We start from the raw sequence: 26,618 nt of genomic DNA, 5'->3' as shown, positions 1-26,618 counted from the left end.
GAAAACCATATTAAGATACTATTATACAATTATAAATGTATCATTGTTTTTAAATATATGTACATCTATTTCAGTCATCTACTCAATGTATCAATGACAAGGTGCTCTCGAAACCTACTATTCAGCAGAGCGACTCCTGGTTTTGTTTAATTAAATATTCAAGAACATCTTTCAACTTTTATTTCGATTCCCTGTAAATCTTTATTGATGATAGTTTAATAGCTTAATACACATTTCATAAGTAACAAACTTAAGATCTCATATTGACAATACTAAAGCGTAAATTATCAAGCACAGAACACTATATATGATAATATACGATTCGTATAACACTTGACAGTGTGCATTAAAGATATTATTCCATTAATTCGGTAATCGTCAATTGTCTCGTGATCAAATACTATAAAGGTTAATAGGTCTATATAATTGATATATGTATATATATTATATACAACTTAATTGAACGTATATTTATGAAGAAATTGACTGTAGACAAGCATTTGTGGTCAATCTCCCCCCCCCTCCCGACACGCAAGTCCGACGACCCATGACCTATTTTATATCAAAACCTCTACTTAAAAATAATAAATTTTTTAGATTTTAAATTTGCTAAATGATTTATTTCTAACAGGTGCTCAAGCTATGTTATATGAACAAAAACGAAATGCAAAATAGCAAAATATAAGTAATAATCATTTTAAAGAGCCAAGAGCCAAAGAGAAGCCACTCACCTTAGCACAAAATAGTGATGCATTAGTATACACTTAGCGAGTTGTAAAGCAAGTTTAAATTAATGATTGTTAAGATCTCTTGGATACCTATTTTTCACAAGTTGATGGTAGTTTTTTTCTTGCGCTTAAAGAAATTTCGATAAAATCTAAAAATTACCTGCTTAATCACTTACAAACAAGAATCAATTTTCGATCGATAGATGAAGCTATTAGAAGTTTTTAAACACTCCTTTTGTCAAAAAAAAGTGTAAAATAAACACAATTGTAAAACTGATAAATCCCTATTGTCTTACTACATATCTGAACATTCTGAACCTCAAAACTGTTTTATATAGTAGATAGAACAGAATTTATATTTTTTAAAGGGGCTTAAGTCAATTCTGGAGAGGCTTTAGGGTTCTTAGCCCTCTTTAATCCATGCATATATGATTAACTGATTAAGTAAGTGTAGTTTGTAACTATACGCAACGTTTAAGGATTCGTGACTTAGACGACCCATTTACAAAACCGGTATAAAATCGTAAAAAAATAAACAAACGTTTAAACTATCCTGAAATACCTTATATTGCCCCGTTATTTAACTTATCTATAATCATTAAATAGGGATCTAAATCTCTCCTTTTTAAAAAATAAATGCAATCGAAAAGTTTCATGAAAGTGACAGATGCACATGGTTAACTTTGCCTTTCCTCCAGCTCACTGTATACTTCAGATTCCACACTCGATAATGTGTTTACCTTTTTACGGTCAACCCGGAGGGAAAAAAATATATAAAAAATATTTTTTTTAACTCGTGTCACATCCTTTCTGAGTCCAGAGGTTATTAACATTCCTTTCCTCCTATTTATCATTTCATTTTCCATATTTCGTGGATGGTTTTATACTGTAATTTAGATAATAGTGCATGTAGATCACTCAAAATATTTATAATTTTGTTTTATTTTTGTTTATAATACTTTCAGAATAACATATTAATTCTAATCAATTATTTTAGATGTTATGAACTAAATATGTTGTATATCCTATACAAAAATATATTTCCCTGACATCAAACTGTAGATATATTTGGATCCAAACATTTTTCAAAATTCTTAATAGTTAGGAGATATCCATCATAAATAATGCCACTATAATGCATACATATTTATGGTTCGTGTTTATGGTATACTAATGCAATTATAAATAGGAAGTTTAACAATATGAATTTAATATTGTATATTATATATATTTCCAATGTCATGCTTTTTACATTTTTTGGCTATTCATTATACTCGTTCGAATATTAATTAAGGAGCATCAACATTTTCAAAAGAGTCATCTGATGGAAAATGTTTGGAAAAAAGAGCGATTGTCATTTTTTTTTAAGGAGTTGGTATCGCCACAGAACACTCCTAAAATATTTTTTAAAAATCTAAGTATTTGAAAATATAGCCCTTAAGTACACCTATTTCAAAGTTCCAAAAAGCATAGTTGAATAACCTAATCTTAATAAAAGGAAATGAGAATCAGCATGCTTGGTGTATCTCCCTCAATTAGTTTTTCACGCATTTAATATGTACGATAATTTTTTTTATCGTCGGTACCGACGCACTATCAGTATAAGTACAAATCTGTAAGATATGTTATATTTTACAAAACAAACATTTATCTTCAAACCTAACGTAGGTGCTTACTAATGGTTAGTGACTAACCTTATATTGCATTACTATAATTAAATATTCTCCTATTATAGACAAAATTATTGAATAGGATGCAATTACCAAATTACATAAGTTCCTAGAGTTACTAAGAGTTAATTGTATTTCTATTCTAATTTATATTTGAATAATAAAATAACGATAATGGTTTCTAATGGTATCGTCATAAACAAGAGACTGTAGTATATTTAAATAATAATGAAAACCTGTATCCGGCCAGTATAGGTTAATAATTTACGATGATATCCGGAATAAGGGTGGTGCCGAGTTGACGTACGTGACGACCGGAATTAAAACTCGACGTTGAGGGTGACAGGTTGAGTGCATTAACTTGTAACCACTACCGCGTAATGTTTCCTTTTTTGTTTTTAATTTAATCGACGACAGAGCAGTGGTTGAAAAAACCTCTCTCTATCACTAAGCTTAGCAAACCATATATACAGAACAAAGGGGACAAACAAAAATTAAATTAAACTGCAGCAGTCAAAAAACCAAATATAAATATATAATACATTGAAACCAAATGGCCAACATGAAAATATTTGGACTTTTGAGTATTTCTTATTTACGTGCATTTTTATCAATTTCAACAGCTATTATTATATAAGTGTGTCAATAACAGCAAATTTAAACAAGTACCTATATAAATAAAATGGTATCATATTTAACACAATATGCAGATAATCTAAAATAAATTATAATAAAAACTGTTTTCATCATTACATTAAACATATTTCCCCGTCTTACTATATAGTAGAAATATTATAATATATAGGAAAAACTCAAAGACAGACTTATTTTTATTGTTGTGTCAGATTCTACATTAAAAATGGAACCCAACCCTCCAATTTCATGCGATTGCAGATGAAGACAATTTTTAGAATTATTAAGTTATCATTTGATTGGGTATAATTATACAGTAAATTATACTTGTTATATCATGTATTAGTGTATGGTAAGTCGCTGTGTCCTCTCAGACTCAGATTGGGCCGGCGAGCTACCGTGCTAAGCTCGGAAGGCCGCACGATTATTATGATACTTGGGCCGCTAGCTTGCTCAAATATCAACCTAGTTAAATTGGCCGGTAAAATGATTGTGCTAGGTAAGTTTCTGGGCCCCAATCCGGTCCTGGTTTCGCTAACATTGAACACTCATTATTTCAAATGATATTAATCCTTTGAACATTGTATACAGCACTTAGATGCAGATGACTAGACAGTGTACCACACATTTCCTCTTATCTAAACTTTTATGAATATGCATTTTTTTATATAGGTAATTTCACGTGTTATACGGTATTTTAGTAGGTATTGTTCATAAACTCAGAATTCCAGACATTCTAATGTAATACCAATTATGTCAGTAGTATACATCCATTTACGTGACTTAAATTAATAAGAAAATGCTATGCTTTCAGAATAAAAAACAGTTTGTCGTAGGTACACAAAGTAGGCAGAAGATGCATTCGAAATAATCTTAACAGAGTATGATAACTGATTTAATATAAAAATTAGTATTTGCTATTATGTTTTAATACTATACAAGATTTCAAATCAAATAATCACTATTATAACATACGTATTACATTTATACGATACAACCAACCACTTAATTATAAAATGTCAAAATTGCGAGATATTTATTGTACTTAAAATAATAAAATCATATTATTAGGTTAGGATAATTAGGTAGATTTTTGGAACAGACCTTATAACTTACTTATTGCCCACGTATTTATATTATCTTTATGTCCTTAATTAAATTACTTTTTATACTGTTGAAGTTTTTTAATGATATTTTATTTATTTAGTTTTCAACCCAAATGTTATTATATGGTTCAACAATTACAAGATAATATTATGTTAATGATACAAATCAGCAAGTTACAGCTGACAGCAAACACGAATCAAAAATATATTATAATAGTAAATAATAATAATAATACTCAAGTAGTATTAAAATGAGCGATGTTGGTATAAATATAAAATTTAAGACCAATTAAAAGCGTAGATGCAGATAAAAATAACGTAGATTTGTTTGTAATGAATAATGACGTTATAATAATAATTTAACTAGGCTAATAATCTTGGAAATTGAAGCTTTTAATCAAATATAAAATAATAATAATAATTTAAAGTAAAATGAATAAGATAAAATAATAAACTATAAAATATTCAATGCATACCATATAATGTTTATTATATGTTATTATAGTTTTTACTTATTTTAAACTTTAATTATTGAGCTTCATCCGTTTAAAAACAATCAATAAATAAATATAGTTTGTGTAGTAAAGCAGTAAAGGGGGAAATGAGAGGGATTAATTAACGTAGTAACATTTAAAGGAAATTCAGATATAGTTATTTACTGTTAAGTATATTAAGTAATATGATATTATTGGGACCAAAAACTACGAAGGCATAAGCCTTAGTTTGTCCAGGATGAGAGTCTTGTGTTTTTTTATTTAGAATGTGGTGGTTTGACTGATAAGTTCTACGGTAGGTACTTGAGGGTAGCTTTGTACATTACTACATTAGAAGTTGGTTTTATGCATAAGTACATGACACATATACCATTAGGTAGTTTTATGAGTACCTACCTATAGTTGGCATAATATTTTATGAAGTATAGTAGAAAATATGATACTGGTAACTGGTTATAGGACAGTTGGTGGGTGGATGGTAAATGTTTCTCTTTGTGACATAGTAATATAATAAGCGTTTTCAATTAGTTCGGTGACTCTTATATCTAACTTCTAAATGTAATATGAATACCAAAGAATAAAATAATATATACAATGTAAGTATGTAACTGATATTAAATAATGCTATAATTATATTAAAATATTTAGTGTAATAATAATGATGCCTGTCGCCTGGTTTTATATTATTTGTACTATTATTGATATATTCGAAGAAAAAAATTAGAACAAAAATAAAACCATTATATTATGTGTACATGATTTGTATAATATATTTTAATTTGATTGTAAGTATATTAATACAATATTACAATATAATTATCATTTTAGAGGGAGTTGTATACCTATATCTATTGTGTACGATTTGTCACAAAAACTAAAATAATACTTTCAGATTCCATGACTATTACGTATGATTGACATATATTATATAGTATACACAGTGCACTAGAGACAAAACTAATTACAAAACCTTAATGGTTTTAGTTTTTCAGCCTGGTTAGGATAACATTTACATATTTAATTTGCATATGTTTATTAATTTAAATGTTATAACATGCGCCCTGGACTCTGGAGATCCTCAATGTGCCATAACGGCATAACTGCAGTTTCTACACAATGCAACATCTACTCTAGGTAGCAAATCAACCCACATCTCTAGCTTTTGTCGCTGAATACGCCAACCTAAATCAAATCTCGAAGCTCACAAAAATCCTATCACCGCATTTAACCAACTACAAACTCATCTTTTTTGTATTGAAACCTCGTGTCAAATTTGGAAAGTTAAAATTAACGTAAGTAAATCTAGCCACATCACTTTTACTCTCAAACACGAATTTTCCCCCAAATTATATTTAACAATATCTTGATTGCAATCTCACTGACACAAAATATTTCCGAATACATTTCTACAAAAATTTACCTCCCCCCTTACACCCACAACACCAAACTCAAACTAAATGTTCGTCTTCCTATATTCTTAAATATTTTCTTAACGAAAAATCAAAACTTTCACTCCACACTAAACTAAATCTTTACAAAAGTTTTCTAACACCAATTTATGGCTCTGCAAAAAATTCAAACTAAAACAAAATACAAATACCTAAGCTAAAATAAAATCTATATATGTAATCAACGACTTTACTCTGACCAAAAATGAGCACAGTATGAAAAACCACTATCAAATTCTACACCCATTACCAAAACTCACTATTCGATCATACACAATCCTTAGCAAAAAATCTATACCTAACCAAATTAATGGCCAGTAACCCACCCAAAACGCTGAAAATAATGTTGTCAGGACCTACTCCTCTGACATAGCACTATAATAACAACTAATAAGAGTGTGGGTAGATTCTTCCACATCAAATCGTCATTTTAGACCTATAATTATATCATTTAGATCTATTATACAAAAACTCAAGAAAGTCTGTAGATCGGTTAATCAAACTATAAAAAAAAATAAAAATTATAATAATGTTATTACAGGTAAGATGTGTGCCGAGATATTATATTAGTATATTATGTGACATAATAATACATTTATACCTACGTCTTACCAGCCAGCTTATGTATATTATGAGCATAAACAATTGCTAAATAGATATCAGTAGGTACGTCAACTCTGAGGGTATTGTCGGAACAAAATTTTATAATAACTAATAAGTAATAATCGGACTTACTGGTGGAACCGACGTAGATTTGTGTCCATGCCAACTGAGAGCTTACTGCAGCCGTGTTACAGAACAACAGAACCAGTAGTGGCGGCAGTATCGTCAATACCATCAACAGCGGTGGAGACGGACGCATGGTCCAACTACGGCGTTGGAGGGTTCGTTTTCGTTACAAACACACCTTATGTGTTCTTAGTTCGACCGATTTCCGTTCGCTAAAAAAACGATTGCACTTGCAGTGGCGGTAGATTGTCAGCGTTCATTTTGTCGCTGTCAGCGGACGTCCACGGATAAGGAATTTGCGATCAAAACAAAAACCTGAAACAACCGTTTAAAAATTGGTTATTGTTTTATATACTGTATCCTATACAAGTATTGTTATTATGTGATACGTTAAAAGTCTGTACTAATTTGTCCTATAAATGTTAGAATAATGAGTAACTTTCTTCAAAATAAATCAATGATAACATTCAATACCATGTTGACAGTTTTATAAAACTAAATTATATAGATTTCATATTAATCTCAATGTAATATATTATTACGATTAACTTTTATGCCAGATTTAACTTCTAACTTCCAAGTAGTTCAAAATATACAAAAAAAGGAGTAAAGCCAGTGACAATAAAGAACCCAAAAAGACAAACTTAAATCTGATGTCATAAATATTGCAGTGCGAACCATGCGGAGCGTAATTCATCGCAGACGTCTACACATTATTATTGCAACTAACGGTTGCGTATACTTGTTAAATGGTACTTTAATAGTATTTTATATATTTTTTATGGAATTTTCGTACTTGAAAGAATTAACAACATTAGTTTTGTTTCTGTTTTTATTTTTAAAGTTTGTGCATCCAATGATTTGTCTATAATATTAAACTGTACAAATACTTGAAATACTGTATTATCGTGTTTATTTAGTATATCTACTGATTTAGTGTAATGGTAAATTTTTATTGGGTAGTGGGCAGTGGGCACTACATACAGATTAATAGACACTAGTGAAACTTAATTTATAAATTACAATTATATCTATGTACAATATACATACATTTTGTTATATATATTATTAAATATTAATACACCTATATATAAATATGACTTATGGGTGAACTGTAAACATTGTCCGATAATACCTACGATATAATATACATTTTAAAAACGTCCGTCTGCAGGTACACTCGATATGGTGTATTGTAATAGTTTAATCACTAATCAGTAAACATTATTAATAACGTCGCAACGAAGATAATCTGTAGAAAAGAACAAAAAAAAATGATGACGAATTGTTTTGTCATATGGCTGAACAGCAGTTTCGAAAAACAAAAGAAAACGATTAGTATTGAAAATAAACGAATTAATCAGTCGAGAGATGAGTACAAAACAAAACAAATAGCTTTTCGTTTGAAAATTGTTTTCGGAAAAACAAAAGAAAAAATAATTGCCGATGATCGGGAAACCACGCGCATATAGATCGGATGCGAGTTTTAAAAGGAGAGACAATTCAATTACGCGTTTAACGACAGTTGAAACGTTATCCGTTATATAGGTATAACACTTTAACACATATATTGATTTCTGTGTGTGTGTGGATTGGCAGTTTAAAGTTTCATCGTCTGAAAACTGCCGGCCGTGATTGATGACCGTTTGGTATTTGTTATTACCTATCTATATAAAATATATTATGCCTATTGGCTATTATTAGGTATATTGTTATTATTACTATTGTTGTTGTTATCGACATCATCATCGACATTCGGCTATCGTTAAATCGCTAAGTCGGGCTCTGCTTACTAGGTACTAGGTATCGAGGGCTCTGGTTCAGACGTGTTCATAATCGTTAAGCTTTGCTTTTACTATACTTATTACTGTGCATGGGTCTAATTTGATTTTGTTTGGTAATCCAATAAAACGTATAAAAAATATATTTCAAATTACATGTCTCAATCTAACTATTCCACGCATGCGTTATGTGTACAGTACACTTATAAGTTATGTGTAATTACACATGTCGCATATAAACATGAAATTACATATTTAAATAGGTATTGGACGTCCCCCCTCCCCTCTCCCGAGGGTTTTAGCGGTACTGGACGTTTTCCCTCTGAACTAAGATATTTTCCCCCTGAATCAATATATATATTTTTGTACGCATAATAACAGATAGGAAAATGGGTTCCTTAGTCTTACTCAAAATATATGATCATCTGTCGACTGTCATCATTCACATTAAGGATTTATTAACCAATTTAATGGGAAATTATTGATAAACCAAAGTTGTGTAAAAATATTATTGAATTATACTTATACATTAATTTGACAATTTGTATAATATTTTATAGAAAAATCCCGATAACAGTACCTACATTTATTTATTTGTAATTTGTATATTGTTTAATATTTTCAATATATTTTATATCACTGAATTTTGCATTGGCAATTGTGTTATTTTAATGTATTATTGAATTATATTAATATATTAATATTTATTTATGTATTCAATAGCATTACTAATTAAATAATTTGTAAAATTATTGATTTGAATTGCATATTATTGTTTAATATTTTTACTTTAAATTTGTTGTCTGTGTTTGAGGGGGTAAAATTTCCCGTCCCGTTTTGGGGAATGGAAGCGCCCAATAAATCGTTGAGGAAAAGGTGCGGTGGGAAACGTCCTAGATTAATTTAAATAACTTAATGACCACAAGCCTCGACAACATGAAGGAGTACAAATTTAAAATTTTAGTTCTCTCTGTCACCCCGTTTCTATAATGGTATAATATAATATTATTTAGAAATTAGAACACAAACACTATACACTATGCTGACATTAATTTTGTATCGAACATTAGCGTATCATTCAGCCGGCGTTTCCTGAGGTTAATTAATAAATTCGCCCACGGCTAGTCGTAATAAATGACTTATTTTCTCACGTGAACCTGCAACTGCATAATCATTTTGCTTCAGTTAAAATATTCCCAATTGTTGTATTTTTTTACTATTTCCACAAAACCAGTAGGGTATTTTTTTAGTATATTAACCTCAATCATGCCCAACCTCTATAGTCTATATATTATAGCTGTTACTCAATATTATATTTATATTTGAATAGCTCTTTTAGTCAAAATGACAAAATATAATGCAATACAGAACATTATATCGAATCATAATAACTCTGTTATTATCTGTTACCAATGGAAACCTTATAAATAAACAAAACACATTCGTGAGTCGAAACACAATTCAAGTGTGAGCCATCCTATAATATGTGTTGAAAAACGAAGCTACTAACTAACCTCGAGTATCAAGGAATCTATTGATATAACTTTTTTGAATACCGTTCAGTAGTTTTTGAATCTATATAGGTGACGACCAAACAAACAAACATTCATGTTTATATATTAGATAGTCGCCTATATTAATTTGGTTAATTTGTTTTAATATTTCTATAAATTATGATACAATAGGTATAGTACCATAGTAGTGTACTCGAGTATTATTGCTTTAATATACTAATGTGGTGTGTTCCGATTTTTAAAAAAATAGCTCATTAGAGGAATTACGAGTAAACTACCCACCCCCCTAATTACACTATATCTGCTATAGAATTTGTCAGTCCCTATTATATGAGCATTGATATTATTGGTCCATGGCTTCATCCTTCATATCCTCTTAGCTGACTTCCCAGTTTTCCGGAAATAAATCGATTTTGTGAGTTTTTCAAATATTTCTTCTATCATAACACACAAATATTATTATATTGTAATAATACAATTTTCGCATAATATAGGCAAATCAAGTAACAACTAACATATAATAATCACACATGAGAATAAATAAAAATAAACCATATAGGTATCTAACCTATGTGTATTGCAAAATACATCGACCTAATTTAATTTAATTTAATTCAAGACTGTTAGTGTGAAATTCTTTTATTGCTCAAAATCTAAAATAAAATAGTTCTAGTAAATATTACTTACTATTACTACTATCTTAAAATTGTTAGCCAAATAACGTTTTACGTATAATCCATTTTCCGTTGCATCATAGGTTATAAATATTACTATATTAGGTAAATATTTATATTTATCTTATTTTTTGATAAATTTTCCTGTACACATTTTTGATTCTATACGGCTCTATTAAACACATTATATTTATTAATTAACTTCTGAAATATACATTCATACATTATTATATTCATTAAATAAATGCCTTTTATTAAATTACGTAGTTGTTTTTTTTTTTTTAAGCACGTGGTAGATAGATCTGCAATATGTATATTTACATTTTCAGTATTATGCATTTCGATAATGAATAACTACAATATTTATGCTTTATAGTTTATAGGCTTCATAGCTTTTATTCAATTTTTACAATATTAATTGTCAAGACGTGAGTTATTAGGTAGCTATTTTTATTTTTAGTTGCAACCATTTTCAGCTAAATAGAATACTCATTTAATCCAACCCAAAATGATTAAATGTAAAATGATAAAATAAAAATGCACTGTACATGTGCTGGTTAATTTCCAAATCCAAAATAATGATTATAGAAAGACTACCTAGAAAGACCTACCTAGTTATTTAAAATGTTATCCATTACGAACAAAATTGTTATTATAGTAATAAAATATGTACAATTTAAATGATAATTAATGTTTTTCTCAGTTCAATAAAATCCAACAAACAATCAACATTTAAAAATAATGATTCAATAATAATATTCGTAATGACGTCGTATTAACCATCGTAGACGCTTATTATTCCGTGACACATGGTTTTTAATTGTATCTATGAGAGTCAATAAACACGCCGCCGAACACATAATAGATATTTAAGTACGCCATTAGTTCAAAGGCGACCGGTTTCGTACGCCGCCGGAAAAATTCAACAAAAATTCATGGTCCAGGTGAGGCTCGAACTCACAACCCCGGCATTGCTCACGACTACTGTCTTATAAGTACCGTGCGCTAACCGATTGCGCCACTGGACCCGCACGGCATTCCGACCCAAAACAATGTGTTTTGACTGGCATCGAATTCTAAATAAATAGCGGCAACAATTTTATAAAGATAATAATGGTGTACATTACTAGTTAGTTCTATGAATTACAGAGCGGAGACCGCGTTTCCGTACGACAAGTGACGACAACGGTGATAGTAATATTATGCGGTATAGTGGTACAGTCACAGTGTATTATATCGTGGTATGGTGAGTTCGAGTATTTAATTCAAATCCGGTATTGTGACTGGGACTTGGGAGGAAGTGGATTCCCTAATTGCGTTCTAATATTACAATAATATTTATTATACATTTATGCTTAATGCACCATACACTTGAAGCGGTGGGTGGAATTTCATAAAATAATAACTTTGTAGAATAATATTGTTATACATTATAATTTAAATAAATCTACGTACCTACAACACATTAAAACATTTAAAACGTAAAATAAACAAACCATTGGTAGTTCAACAAATCGAAAAACCAACCAAACATTTTTCTTATGATCTACACTTAGCTATAAGCGATATTTAATTCAATACCTAAACACAAATTTGTTTTATGTCATGTTGAATACCTATCCATCTAATTTCATTTTGCTTTCTTTTTGTGTTTATAAGAAATTTGTCATTTTTAAGATTTTTAGTGAGTTTTAGATTTTGAGCGGAGCGATGAATATGCCTATTGATTTTACAATGATATGTGTTTTATTTTATGTCTGAAATCACCTTTGGGGGCAGTAAAAGTGCTTCGATTTTTTTCAACACCATCTTTTCTGGTAGAAAAGTGAATCTAGTTGGTCGTTGGTGCATTCGGAAGGTCAAAGTTTGAAATTCTCAATAGTTTTCAATAAAAACGACAGGAAAAACAAACAAAAATTAAAGAAAAGCAGGAATTTTTACGAAAACCTGGTTTTTGACAAATCGAATTTGGTTTTGACGTAACTCTAAAAATATCGTAGTTACATGAAATCTTCACTGAATGTTTATATCCGCGTTATCTATACACCAAACAATTTTCAAGATATTTTGACTCGTGTTGAACTATTTACAGGCATATGAGATTTTCCATCATTTTAAACTAATGTCGATAACAAATTATTGGCTCGATCAAAAAGCTTGAAAATGTAATACAAGGTTTCTGATGTACATATTGTTTCAACATCAGTTGAAATATATTAAAAATGCATAGGCGCGGTCTTGTTTTTTAATCATTTGAAGTTTAAATTTAGACGAAATTGCACAATAACACACAGAATAACGATTTTAGTCATTTTGTTGCAATTCGATTCCAAAACATCTCAATTTTACATAAGTATATATAATACTTTTCCAGCATCGCTCATAATTTTAGAATAATATTAATTCAACTTACCGCCTATTAACAATAAGTAATAACAATATAAAATATCCTAGACTGACATACCATCATCTTCTCTCCGAATCGTTTTTCGCATACCATTGAATTCAAACATAGTACCATCCATTACAGCGACCTCCTAGACACCTAAAGTACAGCAGAGCTACATCCACTTACTGTTTTTTTTAAAATTTAATTTAAATTTAAAAGTTATCTTCAAAATGCCAACATAATTTGTTGCGTATCAACGCAAACGATTAAAGTGTACCTTTGGAAAATTTAAAACAGTTGTAACCATACTTGTGTATCGTGGTTTTATTACTTCGTGCAACAGCTTACCACACACTTATTGACCAAAATGAGCCTTAGTCATGATCTGTTATTATTAAAGTTAAAATAAAGTTCAGTTTGCCCATCATTGCTATTGCCACGGCCGTTGTTGCATAAATTACCTACCGAAAGTACCTGTATAACTGTACATTCGTACTTATGTCATTTTGCTGTGGGCAGAAGGATGCACTCGAACTATTTAATATAATAATTTGTTGATAACACTATGGACGCATTCAATCTATGAAAAAGGTAACGATTAAAAACGGAGCACACACCGGACATACCTTAAAATGTTTGGATGCAATTATTTATTAGTTATTAGATTTAAATAAATTGTCTGTTGCAGATTCACAAGAGTGAATTCAATATAATATTATTATTATAGGTATCAACTTTTATCCGTTTATATTTTATAAGAACCACCTATAATTAAATTTGTATTTTTTATTTATAATAATTCTAAGACTAAACTAAAACATGATGTTCGTTCGTAGTTCATATTTTATAAATTTTTCATCTTTGATTATACTATCATATAATTATTAATCTTATAGTTATGAATTAAAATTTATCATTACATAATAATATTTAAAAAAAACAGCTGAGAAGAGATTACTGTCACCGTAATTATAATTTTAATGATAATAAATGGTCTCTGTTACGTCTTATTAATTAACTTTAACAAGTAACGACTAACGTTCTTCTTATCATATTCAGTGGAAATAAATGTTGTTCGTGACTTTTCCATAAACATTGTATAAATACAAATCAGTGGACAAGTGTCAAGTATACATAATTCACAACAACAATATCAAATATTACTTTTAAAATGTTAAATATTTAAAATTGTTTGTTCAATTGTAATAATATTTAAAAATGAAGAAATTGCTTAGGTTTATTTAGATTTTTTGTCGAATAGAATACTTCCAGTGCTGTATCATAGGAATAAAAAATATAACAATAATAATTACTATAGAACTCTGGTTTATAATTACCCTGTAATTAATTACTGTCCTATAATATAATATTTTGTACACAATAACCATAATAGCTATTTTATACACATAATATTCAATATATTTTACAACTACGCGTGTACTACGATAATTTATCAATGTATACAATTATAAATATCGAAAACATTTTCAATTATAATGTTATTATACAGACCTTTTAAGTCTATATGTGATGAAATCAATATCTTATAAAACCAAGCAAAATTTTGTTTATTTCACTACTGTACTTTCTATTATTGTAACAACAATAATTTCTATAATGCTTGGACTATATAATACATAATATATAAATGTGCACAATTTCACTGCAGAATGCATGATACATAAAACATTCAATCTGACCAATGAAAATGAAAATAATAAAAATGAACAACCGCTCTATAACTATTACAACACGGAGACCCATGCCCGCCTCCACATCATTATCATCACCGTCAAAATAAAATATTTAACTTCACTGTATACTATTATTATTATTATTTCGCGCGACGAGACAACAGACGAGCGGATTATACTTTATAGAATCGTGTCGTTTGCCAACGACTTCTGCTGTACCTACCCTTACCCTCTCCTCGAACGCGTTCAATCATTCTCGACCATTTGTTTTTGTTTTTTTTTCCTATTGTCCCCCCCCCGCCGCCGTTGAGTTAGTATCCCCTCACCCACCACCACAAAAACCGACCCGTCGCCGCTATACACTCGCCCCACTACCAATGACCGTGCCGAAGCGAAGATTATACTCGACCCTCGTCAAGCGGCGTGGACCGTTTAATGTTATTGGTATACACGCCGGAAGTTTTATTGTTGTACTCAAACGTGAGTTTTTGCCCTTTCCGGTTTGATTTACCGCACGTATATCGCCTGCGTCGGATAATTGTATGGATCGTGCCACGTATGCATATATATGTATATATATATATATATATATATATATATTATCGCATGCCCAAGCGCGGTGATATTATTGTTTGTCGCGCGCGATCGGTTTTGGGGTGGAAAATGGTAAAAAAAAAATTATCGAATCGACGTTTTTCAGATCCTCGTAAAAAACGACACTTGCGGACATCCCCGCGTGTCCGTCGGTACGACCTTGCGACGCGTATATTATAATAATGTGGCACCGCCGAGCCGTTCCAGCTATATATTATAATTTATAATATAATACAATACAGAGGTTTTGCGTTGTTGTTAACGCCGGCGAATGTTAGCCGAGAAAACAATATTATAATATATTATATAATTTATACGTTTGGTGGTCGCGGCGACGGTCGGGTGGTAACGAAAAATGTGTCACGGTGTTTAATAGCTACCACGGGACCCGCAATAATAATAATAATAATAATAATAATAATATAACAGCTCGGGCTCTGGCGAGCTTATGGATACCGCACTATACACTGTGTAATTATATACATATACCGTTGTTGAGATAGGTTCTAAAACAAAATGTATACATGAATATAATGTTATTATGTACACATATTGTACAATGTAGGTGCACACTACAAGCAGGTGCCGTGTCCGCCGGCCGCCTTCGACTCGACACATATACTGCAAAACGGCGAGGATGACGAAGCATGCACGGTGTTACGCACTGTTTGTGTAATTTGTGCGGTCGCGTTGTTATTCTTAATACTATCACGATGAATATTATTACTCGATTTTGAAAAAGAGGTGGTCTGATTGTGTGTGGCAAATTTGTGCGCTGCCGCAATTATATTTTGGAAATGTTTTTTATGACATACTGAAAGTAAACTATATTGTCGGTTTCACAAATTATCATTTCATTTTCACGAAACCAAAATACTAGTAAAATGTTATTCACCTATACACGTATGACACAAATATTTTAATCAAAGAAAAATGAATAAAAAGTTATTATTATCAATGTGTATAGTACCTATGTATTTAGTAAAAATGTCGTGCGCACAGTTTATTGGAATATTTCTTCTACAATATTGTGTGTGCAATTTATAATTTTCATATGTATGTGATCATAATATTATGATTTTTTTATCACGTGTGCCGATATTTCTCGCGTCCTCACAGTAAAAGTATACACTGTACACACTAACCCAATAAGTCAAATATCAATACTTATACAAATTATTATAATGCTATTTTATGCACCGTGGGTATACTGTATATACATCATACATGTTTCTTATATTGACTTAATGGACCAATTTAATAATAAAAAAATAATATCAAAATCGATGTATATTGTTTCACTTATTATAATCTATATAATATGTCTGTATGTAAAGTGTATGTATCAAGTGATAGACTAGGTAATAACTTTTGAACTTTAACGAAAGAAATATAAAATTAAAACAGTACATTTCATATAAAATTGTGTAATGTGACACAATACCAAAAACAGTACAATTTAAAACATTTAAAGATAAAATTGTAAAAAAAAAGTACCTGTATATTATAACGCTGAGCTCTTATTTCGCTTTACTCATCTCGGTAAAGCACGGTATTGTATTATTATTATGAATTTGAAAGCAATGATAAATCATCGTATTCGAAAAACGATTCTCAACAAATCTCAATTTACTATAGTGTTTATTTTTTTTTTCAAATATTAAGTGCTTTTCAAAATGAATTGTAAGTATAGATTTTTGAAATATATGAAATATGTCGGTATGAATTGGATATGGGTATGTATAATATAACCTGTATTGTAACATAAAATCTTAATACATAAAATATGTTACAGATACAATTTAACTAAGTTTATTTTTCGAGTATCTAAATTACTCTCTATACTTCTCAGCACATGATTTATGATTTAAGTTTAATTTAATCAATTAAATATGTGCTTAGTATGGTTGTAATTAATTCAAATTTATCAATGTCTTATTGTAAACCTGATGTTTTGGTAACCAAGGTTGTAAGTTTAAAATTGACGAATATATACAACTGGCATTTAATAGGTTCACATTAGTATATTACAATTTATCAGTGTACATCATATAAAGACATAAAGTTCAAGTGTGGTACATAAAGTATAGAAACTTAAAAGTTGAACTTAATAAACATAAATACATACTTATTTGCAGTCATTCTAATTATAATTTAAATAACTATTTCTTAAGTACTTAAAAATTTTCAGTTATGAAATGGTAGAAAGCATTAACTTTATCATGTTCAATATTGAAAAACTTTTGAACAAAATTCCACAATTTTATAATTTCCCAAAACAAAAATTTAGATAAAAACTGAAAAATAAAAACTCATTATAAAACGAATAGCTCCTTCAAAAATATTTAGAATCCACAGTAAATACCTATTAATATCTATTATGCACCTAACCTACCTATTAAATTTTCTCATAAAATTCTTAAACCGAAATTCTTAGAACTCTAATTTTAGCAAAAATATTAATTTAAAGATATTATATTAACTATAATAATTGTACATGTTTATTTCAATGTAATAAAATGTAAATACTTCATATTATTAAGCTGCAAACTCCACAAAATGTAAAAATGTCAATTGAACCAAAGATTTTTAAATTTACAGGCAGTATGTATAGCTACTTTTGTGAATATCCATTTAATATCTCTACTTAAAATATAAAGAAAATTTTCACGAATGCTCCTACAGTTTTTTTTCAGTTTTATTTTTATTTTTTCCAAACTGGTGAATTTAGGTATACCTAATGTAACAACTTTTGAGTTTTGATGAAACAGATAACAGCGTTTTCTTGAGGAGCAAAAACACTATCTGTACTATTGTGCATTATCTAAAGATATTGCGATGCAGACCATGCAGTAAACAGTAAAAACGCAATGAAATGCGAATTGTCAAAGTTTAGTGTCTAAATCTACATACTATGTTGGGATCGACGATGGTCGTTTGGGATAAAGTATATTTTTCACTTACAAACAACTTTGGATATTGAACCAGAACGTTTAGCCGAACAGCAAATGTACGACAACGAAAAAGGTCACCTGAGGAAGGACGTATGTATAGGGTTAAGTCTACACATTCTTTATCTGTATAAGCAAACACTGTGCTGGTTATATTGCCAATGCCCATGCTATTACTATTGTGAATTGTGATTCTATTCTGAAGTCTGAACTAGTCTCATAACCACATAATATGTTAAGCTGCGCACCGAAGTAATAACTAGTGGCAAGTGCACCGCAGTTAACAGTAATGATAAACTATAATACTTTATATGTTGGCCTGACACCAAATTATATACTGTCTCATGCAGATAATAACCAACAGTAGTTTTAATATTCGAAATATATTACATTTTTCAAATCGTAACAATATGCATTTTGTGTACCTACAATACAAACAAAAATCGTAACCGAATAAAAGTTTAATACATAACCTACCTTTTTGTTTTATAAAGAATGTATTAATATTGAAGGAATATTATAATTTTATAGAAAATCTATAAGTAGACATATTGTTTTCATGAATATATTTTACTATACTGAATACAAACATAATAACAGCCATGTTTTTTTTTTTAATTGACTATAGTCCAAATAAGTTTAATATCCACAGAAACAAAAGCTTACATTTATAATATTAATTAACTTTGTAAACATTGCAAATGTATTTATATATATATTGTTGATCGTAACAAGAAGAAATCCATTTTAGTAGCTATAAAATTAATGAAATATTATTCAAACAAAAAGTACAGATGGCTTAACTTTTATAATTTATATAAATAAAATTATCATTTATTTTAAATTGTAATTTGTAATAAAATAACTAATTAATCACATTACATTTTTATAATTACTGCATAATATTTGTTTTATTATTATTTGTGTAAACAATTAGTTTAATTATTATTAATCTATTAAGATTTAAAATATTAATTAAATTGTTTAAGAGAACAATATTATTATAGTTTTATTAGTAAATATAAAACATTTTAATTGGACTGTATATTCATTCTACAGGAAAATAACAATATTAACGTTGGATACTTGATTTTTTTCTAAAAACAAGAGCAACTATGAGAGTATTAGTAATAGAACTTTTAATAATATTTAAGTATTCAGTTTGAATAAAGCTGTGTAAACGTCAAAATGTGAAAAATAAGCTTATTTATTTGAAAATAAAAAAAATTATTTATTAATTCCATAACTTCATGAAAAAAATAATAAGCATAAGTATGTTTTTGTTTTTAGCTAACTTTAAATCGTACATTAAAAACAACACGCGAATGGCTAATCTTATAACTTGTCTGTGTGTTGTCATAACAATAACATTAACTTTTATTTTATTTTGTTTTGTCTAATGTATAAATACAAAATCTTCAATAATACATACAATTTATTCACATACGACATAAATATACATAATTGTATTTTTATAAAATTAATCGTACTTAAAAATATTACAAAAAAATAAAAAAACAATTTATTCTATTTTTCATCTGAAAGTTTTTACACTGTTATTAATGATTGAATTGTGAATTTTAGTTGTTCCATTTTCTTGGCCAATATAATGGTTTAAAGTCACACATTTGGCATTATTTAGACAGTTATTACGTGAAAACACATAAAAGTAAATTTATGAGCACACAATATAAATGTTCAGAGAAAATCAATTCTATTCAGAGGAAAAATTTACTAGAAAAAACCTATTTTATTATTTTTTTTTTTTTTGTGGGGGGGGGGTAGTACCTAAGTACGTACTATAACACTATAAAGTTAGACACCTAATATAATACATATATTTTTTTGGAAAATATCATAGATTAAATTGAACAAACGTGTTAACACAATTTAAGTGTAAAAATAATAAATTACTGTTTAAAATGTAATAATAAGGGGGGAAATGTAAAAGTTTACACTGTAGTAAAAAATGAACATTGAACATAACACATGCAAATTATAATTTACAAGTTATGTAAAAAAATATAATGAAACATTTATAATAATATGAGACCACAGGGATTCAAATTTATTGTTTACAAATACATTTTGTTGTTCTTCCTAAAATCGTAATTGTTATATTGAATAAGTAAAATATAATAATATTTTAATGTAATACCTACACTCTTGCGCATTTAACGAAATCTAAGATGTAAATGAACTAGATATAAATTATATAGTTTTACAGAAATGTAAGCATTTTCGTGTTAATCAAAAATACATATCCGATACATAATTCACCCACAAATGTATAATTTAAACTAGGTATCATAATTAAAACCAAACGCATATTGTACTCAGTGTTACGTCAAGTGTGTCGTAAAATATTTAAGGACATCCGACATTTTGCTTTCAAATTTCAACATCTGTGCTCCAAAAATACGTACCCTTCAATTTTTCGATTCCACGCAATCGTTTTAGAAATTTAGAAATTGCGATTTAAGGGCTATATTTATGGTCTTTTCACGTAACGCAGATAATGCAATTCAAACACTGACAATTTCTTGATATTATGTTTGTATTAAATTTAAAATATAATATTAGACGCAGTGTACAGTTGGTAGATGCACAGCTCTCTTGTCGATACCAAGTGAAACGAATATAATAATAGTGCCGTATAGTAGCGTGGCTATACGACACAGACTTAACGACCATAAACGGCATAAACTGCAGCCGTATTGTTATATGTGTACGCAAAGGAAATCAATAGAATTTTAGGGGTCGTCGACTAATTCGTCGCCCCGCATACCTGAGGAACTTTTTCTGTGCACCATAGAGGGGTGCTCCGTAGTCTATAATAACGATGGGAAAAATAAATGATTTTAATAATAGAAAACAGTAAACCGTGAGTCACATATTGCATTTCATATGGTTAATATAGGTACCTATAACCTACCTTATGAAACCTATACACAACATATTATTTTAAACCTATAATAATTATTTGACGTAGGTACCTATTATAATATTATAGAAAAGCGAATACACTATACACGTATAATACACATAGGTATTATGCACAACAATGCATCATAATGTACGGCCGTAGGCACATAAATCTACATTGACAACAGAAGCGTATTTGTTCATGTGAAAATGATTAGCCGATGTGGTTTCCTCTGTATATCAAGTTAGTTATTATTACTGAAAACGCATAAACTATGACACTAACACTTTGAATTACAAGTCTTTTTTGACTTTTTAGGTTTCTAAAAATAAATAATTAAATAATTAATAATCACATTTGAAAATTAACTATAGTTATAAAGGCAACTGTCGTTTTTTCTTAGAAACTTATTGATGATCTGAGACATTTTTACTTATAAAAAGAACATATTATATTCTATTATTAATAGCCTTAAAATTATATAATATTATTTCAGTATTATAAATCCTTTATACACATTTCAGTTTAAAATTTGAATACGATTAAAATTAATCTTAAGTGTTTGATAAACAGCTTTTAGTTAACCTAATTATAATAGTTAATGTTATCAACTATGATAATAATATCTTTTTTGTAGAAGTATAGTCAGTCTGTCTTGAAATCAAATTAAATAGTACAATATAATATTTTTAAACAGTCTTACTTTAAATACTCTTACTAATGAAAAGTGAAGCACTAAGTAAATTGTTGTAACATTGAAATATCTAATACCTATATTTAAACTGTTGATACTTATTTAAAAATTAAAACTAACCATATAATTATTTTGGATTTATGTAAATCATAGTAATTTGCAATTTTTTATGTGTCTATTAATATGTAGCGTTGCTTGCGAATTACAATGTAATATACAAATTATTATATGCTGTTCGCTTGAGATAGTGTTGTTAAATGAAAAATAATGCAATTTGATTATAGTAATGGCTTTTACAGATGTTACCAGCTTATGAACTGTTGGCCTGTTGTTCATAAGAAAATCGTATTATAGCTTATTGTTACCAAATCAAAACTGTTGAAGTAGATATTTCATAGACTTATACTGCATTAGAGGTGAATATGAATTAAATAGCTAAGATAGCTCATATATATTAACCGAGTGTAGTTAACTAAAAACGTATTAAGTAAATACTAAGATAAAATTCAGGCATATAGAATGGAGAAAAAGATGTGGCTAAACAAAGAGCAATAAATTATATTAAAAATTTCATTTGTACAAATTTCAAATCAGATAAACTCTTATTGTAGTTTTATTTCATTATATTTTATATAGTATAAGCATTTGTTTTTCTTTTAATATTTTCAAATATTCATTCGCATAACTTCTTTGAAGTATTTATGTCATAAACAAAAACTATTTGCACCAAAGTCATGCGTAAATATCAGGTAATTTTCAAGTTGTAAATTATTAGTTTAAAAATTGAATTTATATGTTTTTGAATAAATATAACAAGCAATGAAATATGATATAACATAGACTAATCACTAATGGTTAAAATACTTAAGTCATGGTACATTATATATTACAACTTTACAAGTATATTGAACTGATTCAATCAGATTATTTTATACAATATCTAAGAATGGCGGAAAAAATTCCCAGAAAAAAAATCAACACGCTAGGAAAAAAATAACCAGTGGCATTATAATGGAGGTTGACTAACACGTTAAATTTAATTAAAAATAAATAATTTACGACCATGACAAATATATATTATTTACATTTTTATTTATGTACAATTATTAATATTATTTTTTTTAATTATTCTCGGTATCATTTTAAATATTTTTTTAAATAGTAATATTATATTTTTAGGCTATAAGACAATTTTTAATATTTCTTTTATCATTGTATATTAATACTATTTCTAATATATAATTTATAAAATAATCTAATAATTATAGGTATCATAATAATAATGAACTCAATTATTTATATTCAATTATATTTAACGTGGCCGTCAATCCCCAATATAAAGCCGCAAGGGATTTTTTTTTTAGTGTGGGATTTTTTTCCGAGGATTTTTTTACCGGAATCTTTTTTCTAGGGGATTTTTATTCCAACTACCAATATCTTATACCTACCGATCCTGCAGGTTCAGTATTCTGGTTCCGGTATTCCCAGGCCCAAAGCCACCGAGTGTGGGTAAGGCTCACATTCACCTCTAAACTCAAGAAATCTTTTAAAAATACCCGTATATATATTTTTTTTCTATCGCCTTTTCTCCCTAAAAATTGGTCTGTCCAACCTGAAGATTTGGTCAGATACGTGCATGTACCAACTTCGTTATACATAATATTATGAAAAGTGAAGGTGTACTGTTGTACTCGTGTTTATACAATCATACTCCTATAGTCCATCTATAATATAACTGTATAGGTACAGCATATGTTATGTATCTATATGACTAGGCAAATAGTTATGTAGTGATCGAAATACATACGGAGGGTAAAATGAAACGAAAACTATAGGACAATTGAATTGCGTATAGGTATCTGTATACAAGACGCATATGTAACTAGGTTTCTGTTTTTTGTGTTGCATTTTTATGATAATAATGTTATACATGTTGAGTTTAGAATTTAAAATAGTTCAATGTTGAGAAATCAACTTTTAAAATTATAAATATTTCATTGTTCTAACGTCGCTTATGCGGATATGGTACATTTGCTTAATGCCCTCGAAAACAATACAATAAATCATTGCATTTAAAAAAACATATGCTGTTCAAAAAAATGTTTACCTTAACTTCATCATTTACTTAATCACTTACGTTGCTTAAAAACTGTTTGCAGTTTTTCCTTCCATCATTTTGCATCAGATATCGATGTTACTTGTGTATTTTTTAATTATCTATACATTTTAGCTTATATGTAATATACTACGGTCTGCAGATGTATGTTTATATATGAGATTTTCTGCGATCTCTAGATGTAGAGACTATAATAGGAGCTTTTGGAGATATTTCACTCGTCGCCGATAGTGTTCACCGGAAAAAAATCACCATTATAAGACCGAAACATTATTTCTCATTTCGCTGGGATTCGAAAATTATGTACGAAAAGGGGACGTGTACGACGGGAAAGAAAAACCCATGGCGCCTCCGTCGACGGGGGTAAATCGAGTTATGCTGTAAGACATGTCGACGAAACACTGCACAATTGTCGAGCGAAACGGTGGGCGGGAAACGGTCGGTGCACGGAGGGGTGAGACCTACAAACCTAAACATATTATTATATAATTATATGTATGCGAGACATAACTCTGTCGTACACGCGACGAGTTGTTTGTTTTGGGTTTGAGCATTTTATAAAATATAAGGCTGCGAAATGTCTGCAAAGTGCAGCATAGAACTATGTACTGCAATTGCATATTGTAAGTGGTTGCACTCGCTTAGGTATTACAATATAATATTATTGTTATTATCGTTACTCGGACCCGACATCATCGCCGTTTCTGCAGTATCGGCAACCCTCTATAATATGAGAGGCGCTTCTCGACCAGTGATCTATGATACTGTGCAACGTTCGTTAATGTTATTATTGTAAACTCCGAGAATCGTTTAGAAACCGCCGCCGCCGCACGAGACTCTTGTCGTCGAGACGGTTGATACTGATAATTTGGGACTAATTGATTTGAAAACTTACAAGTACCATAATTGATGATGTTATATAAACAGTAATACAGTGTGTATTTTGCACTAACGATTTTACAAAACCGTATTGTGATACCCAAGTGTTCTGTCAAACCATTTTCGACCGACGCAATACACGCGAACCAGTGATCGCTCTGATGATGATAAGTATTCGGCGAATCCTTCTGCAAACCATGATATTTTCAATTTATTTTGAAAATATGTAATATATATTTCGTACTGACGTTCGTGACACACCCATTATACAATTGTATAAAATATATAAAGTTCAAGAACCTATGTGTGTGCGTGTGTGTGATATACGTCTCGTCGTCGTCGTCGTCGTCGTCGTCGTCGTCAATAAACCTAATTTCTGGCGACGGCAAAATATATATCCATTATTCATCGGATAAAGAGAGATATTGGACAAACATGAATAAATTACAAATTTATGCAGAGTGAAAATTGCCGAGCCCTACTGCCAACGGGACGACTAGTGTATAAACTGTGCGTGGGTGTGTGTGTGTGTGTGTGTGTGTGTGTGCGTGTGTGTGTGCGTGTGCGTGTGCGTGTGTGTGTGTGTGTGTGTGTGTGTGCGTGTGTGCGGCTCTAGTTTAATATTATTGTACTCTCTAGCCAGCACCGCGTTATTGTATACTTTTGATCTCTCGTGATGGACCGCTCCGACCTACCGTTCTCGCGTGGCGCGACGCTCCGAACGCGCCTTCGACGTCATATCCAATTATTATATTAGCGCACTTTAGCCGGAATACGCTCTAAAACCCCAACTGAGCGTATTATCCGCAACAGTATCATAAAAGTATGTGCGTATATAATGTACGCATGATACGCGTATTTTATAGTCTAATATATAAATCGTTTCTTTTAAATCTACATTTTGCAAATTATGGTTGTTGGTTTCAAATGAACCTAATTAATGGGTGTATTGCATTTGAAAGTAATAAATAATGATAGATTATTTAATTCGGTAGATACAAAGAAATTTCTAAACTCGAATTGAACGAAATCGGGTTTGAAGCGTTTTTCAGTAATTGTTCGGTATTTCTACCTTGCACATTTAACAAAAATCAAAAAATTGACCAGCTAATCAAAATACCAATTGTTGTAATTTTATTCAATTTAATACCAGAAAATGGGAACATGAATACTATGAATTGATCCAGTCTTCTGGTTGAAAAATTGTTTAAATACAAATATAAAACATTCAACATCGTAGTAAAATTATTGTAAAATCATAAGCTCTCTCGCTCAAAAAAAATCAACTACACAAATATTTATTGACGAGCACAAACACAGTGAAACTTCTGTATTTAAAAATATTATTTTATGTCTGTTTTTAACATATTATTTTAATAAAAGCTTTTCATTTATTTTGTATTGTTTATAAAATATATTTAAAATTACAAATGATTCAAGCAAACATAAATTATAGATATCGCACGAAAAATTATTTAAATTTTAGCATTAACTTTAATAGTTTAATCTATAGATAGTGAAAAATCATTTGTGTTTTTAATTTTTATAAAAACTGTAAAGTCGTTTATCAATATTAATCATAAATAGCTATAAAAGTA

General features: G+C 29.4%; 1 protein-coding gene and 1 non-coding gene across 2 annotated transcripts in view; both read right to left on the bottom strand.

Annotated features, from left to right (window-relative positions):
* Positions 1 to 26,618, bottom strand: part of LOC111035189 — a 148,641-nt gene that overhangs the window by 93,300 nt on the left and 28,723 nt on the right. Inside the window, exon 2 of the mRNA XM_022316714.1 lies at positions 6,815 to 7,123. Coding sequence (XP_022172406.1) covers positions 6,815 to 6,941 — 127 coding nt within the window. The 5' untranslated portion in view covers positions 6,942 to 7,123. The remainder of the gene's footprint in view (positions 1 to 6,814; positions 7,124 to 26,618) is intronic.
* Trnai-uau lies at positions 11,714 to 11,805 on the bottom strand. The gene is given in 2 exon segments: positions 11,714 to 11,749; positions 11,768 to 11,805. It is a non-coding gene; the product is annotated as a tRNA-Ile (tRNA).

This window comes from Myzus persicae, unplaced genomic scaffold (genome assembly GCF_001856785.1).
Source record: "Myzus persicae strain clone G006 unplaced genomic scaffold, MPER_G0061.0, whole genome shotgun sequence".
NCBI lineage: Eukaryota > Metazoa > Arthropoda > Insecta > Hemiptera > Aphididae > Myzus > Myzus persicae.
The sequence above is the reverse complement of the archived record's forward strand: the minus strand, read 5'-3'. Positions and strand labels throughout refer to the sequence as shown.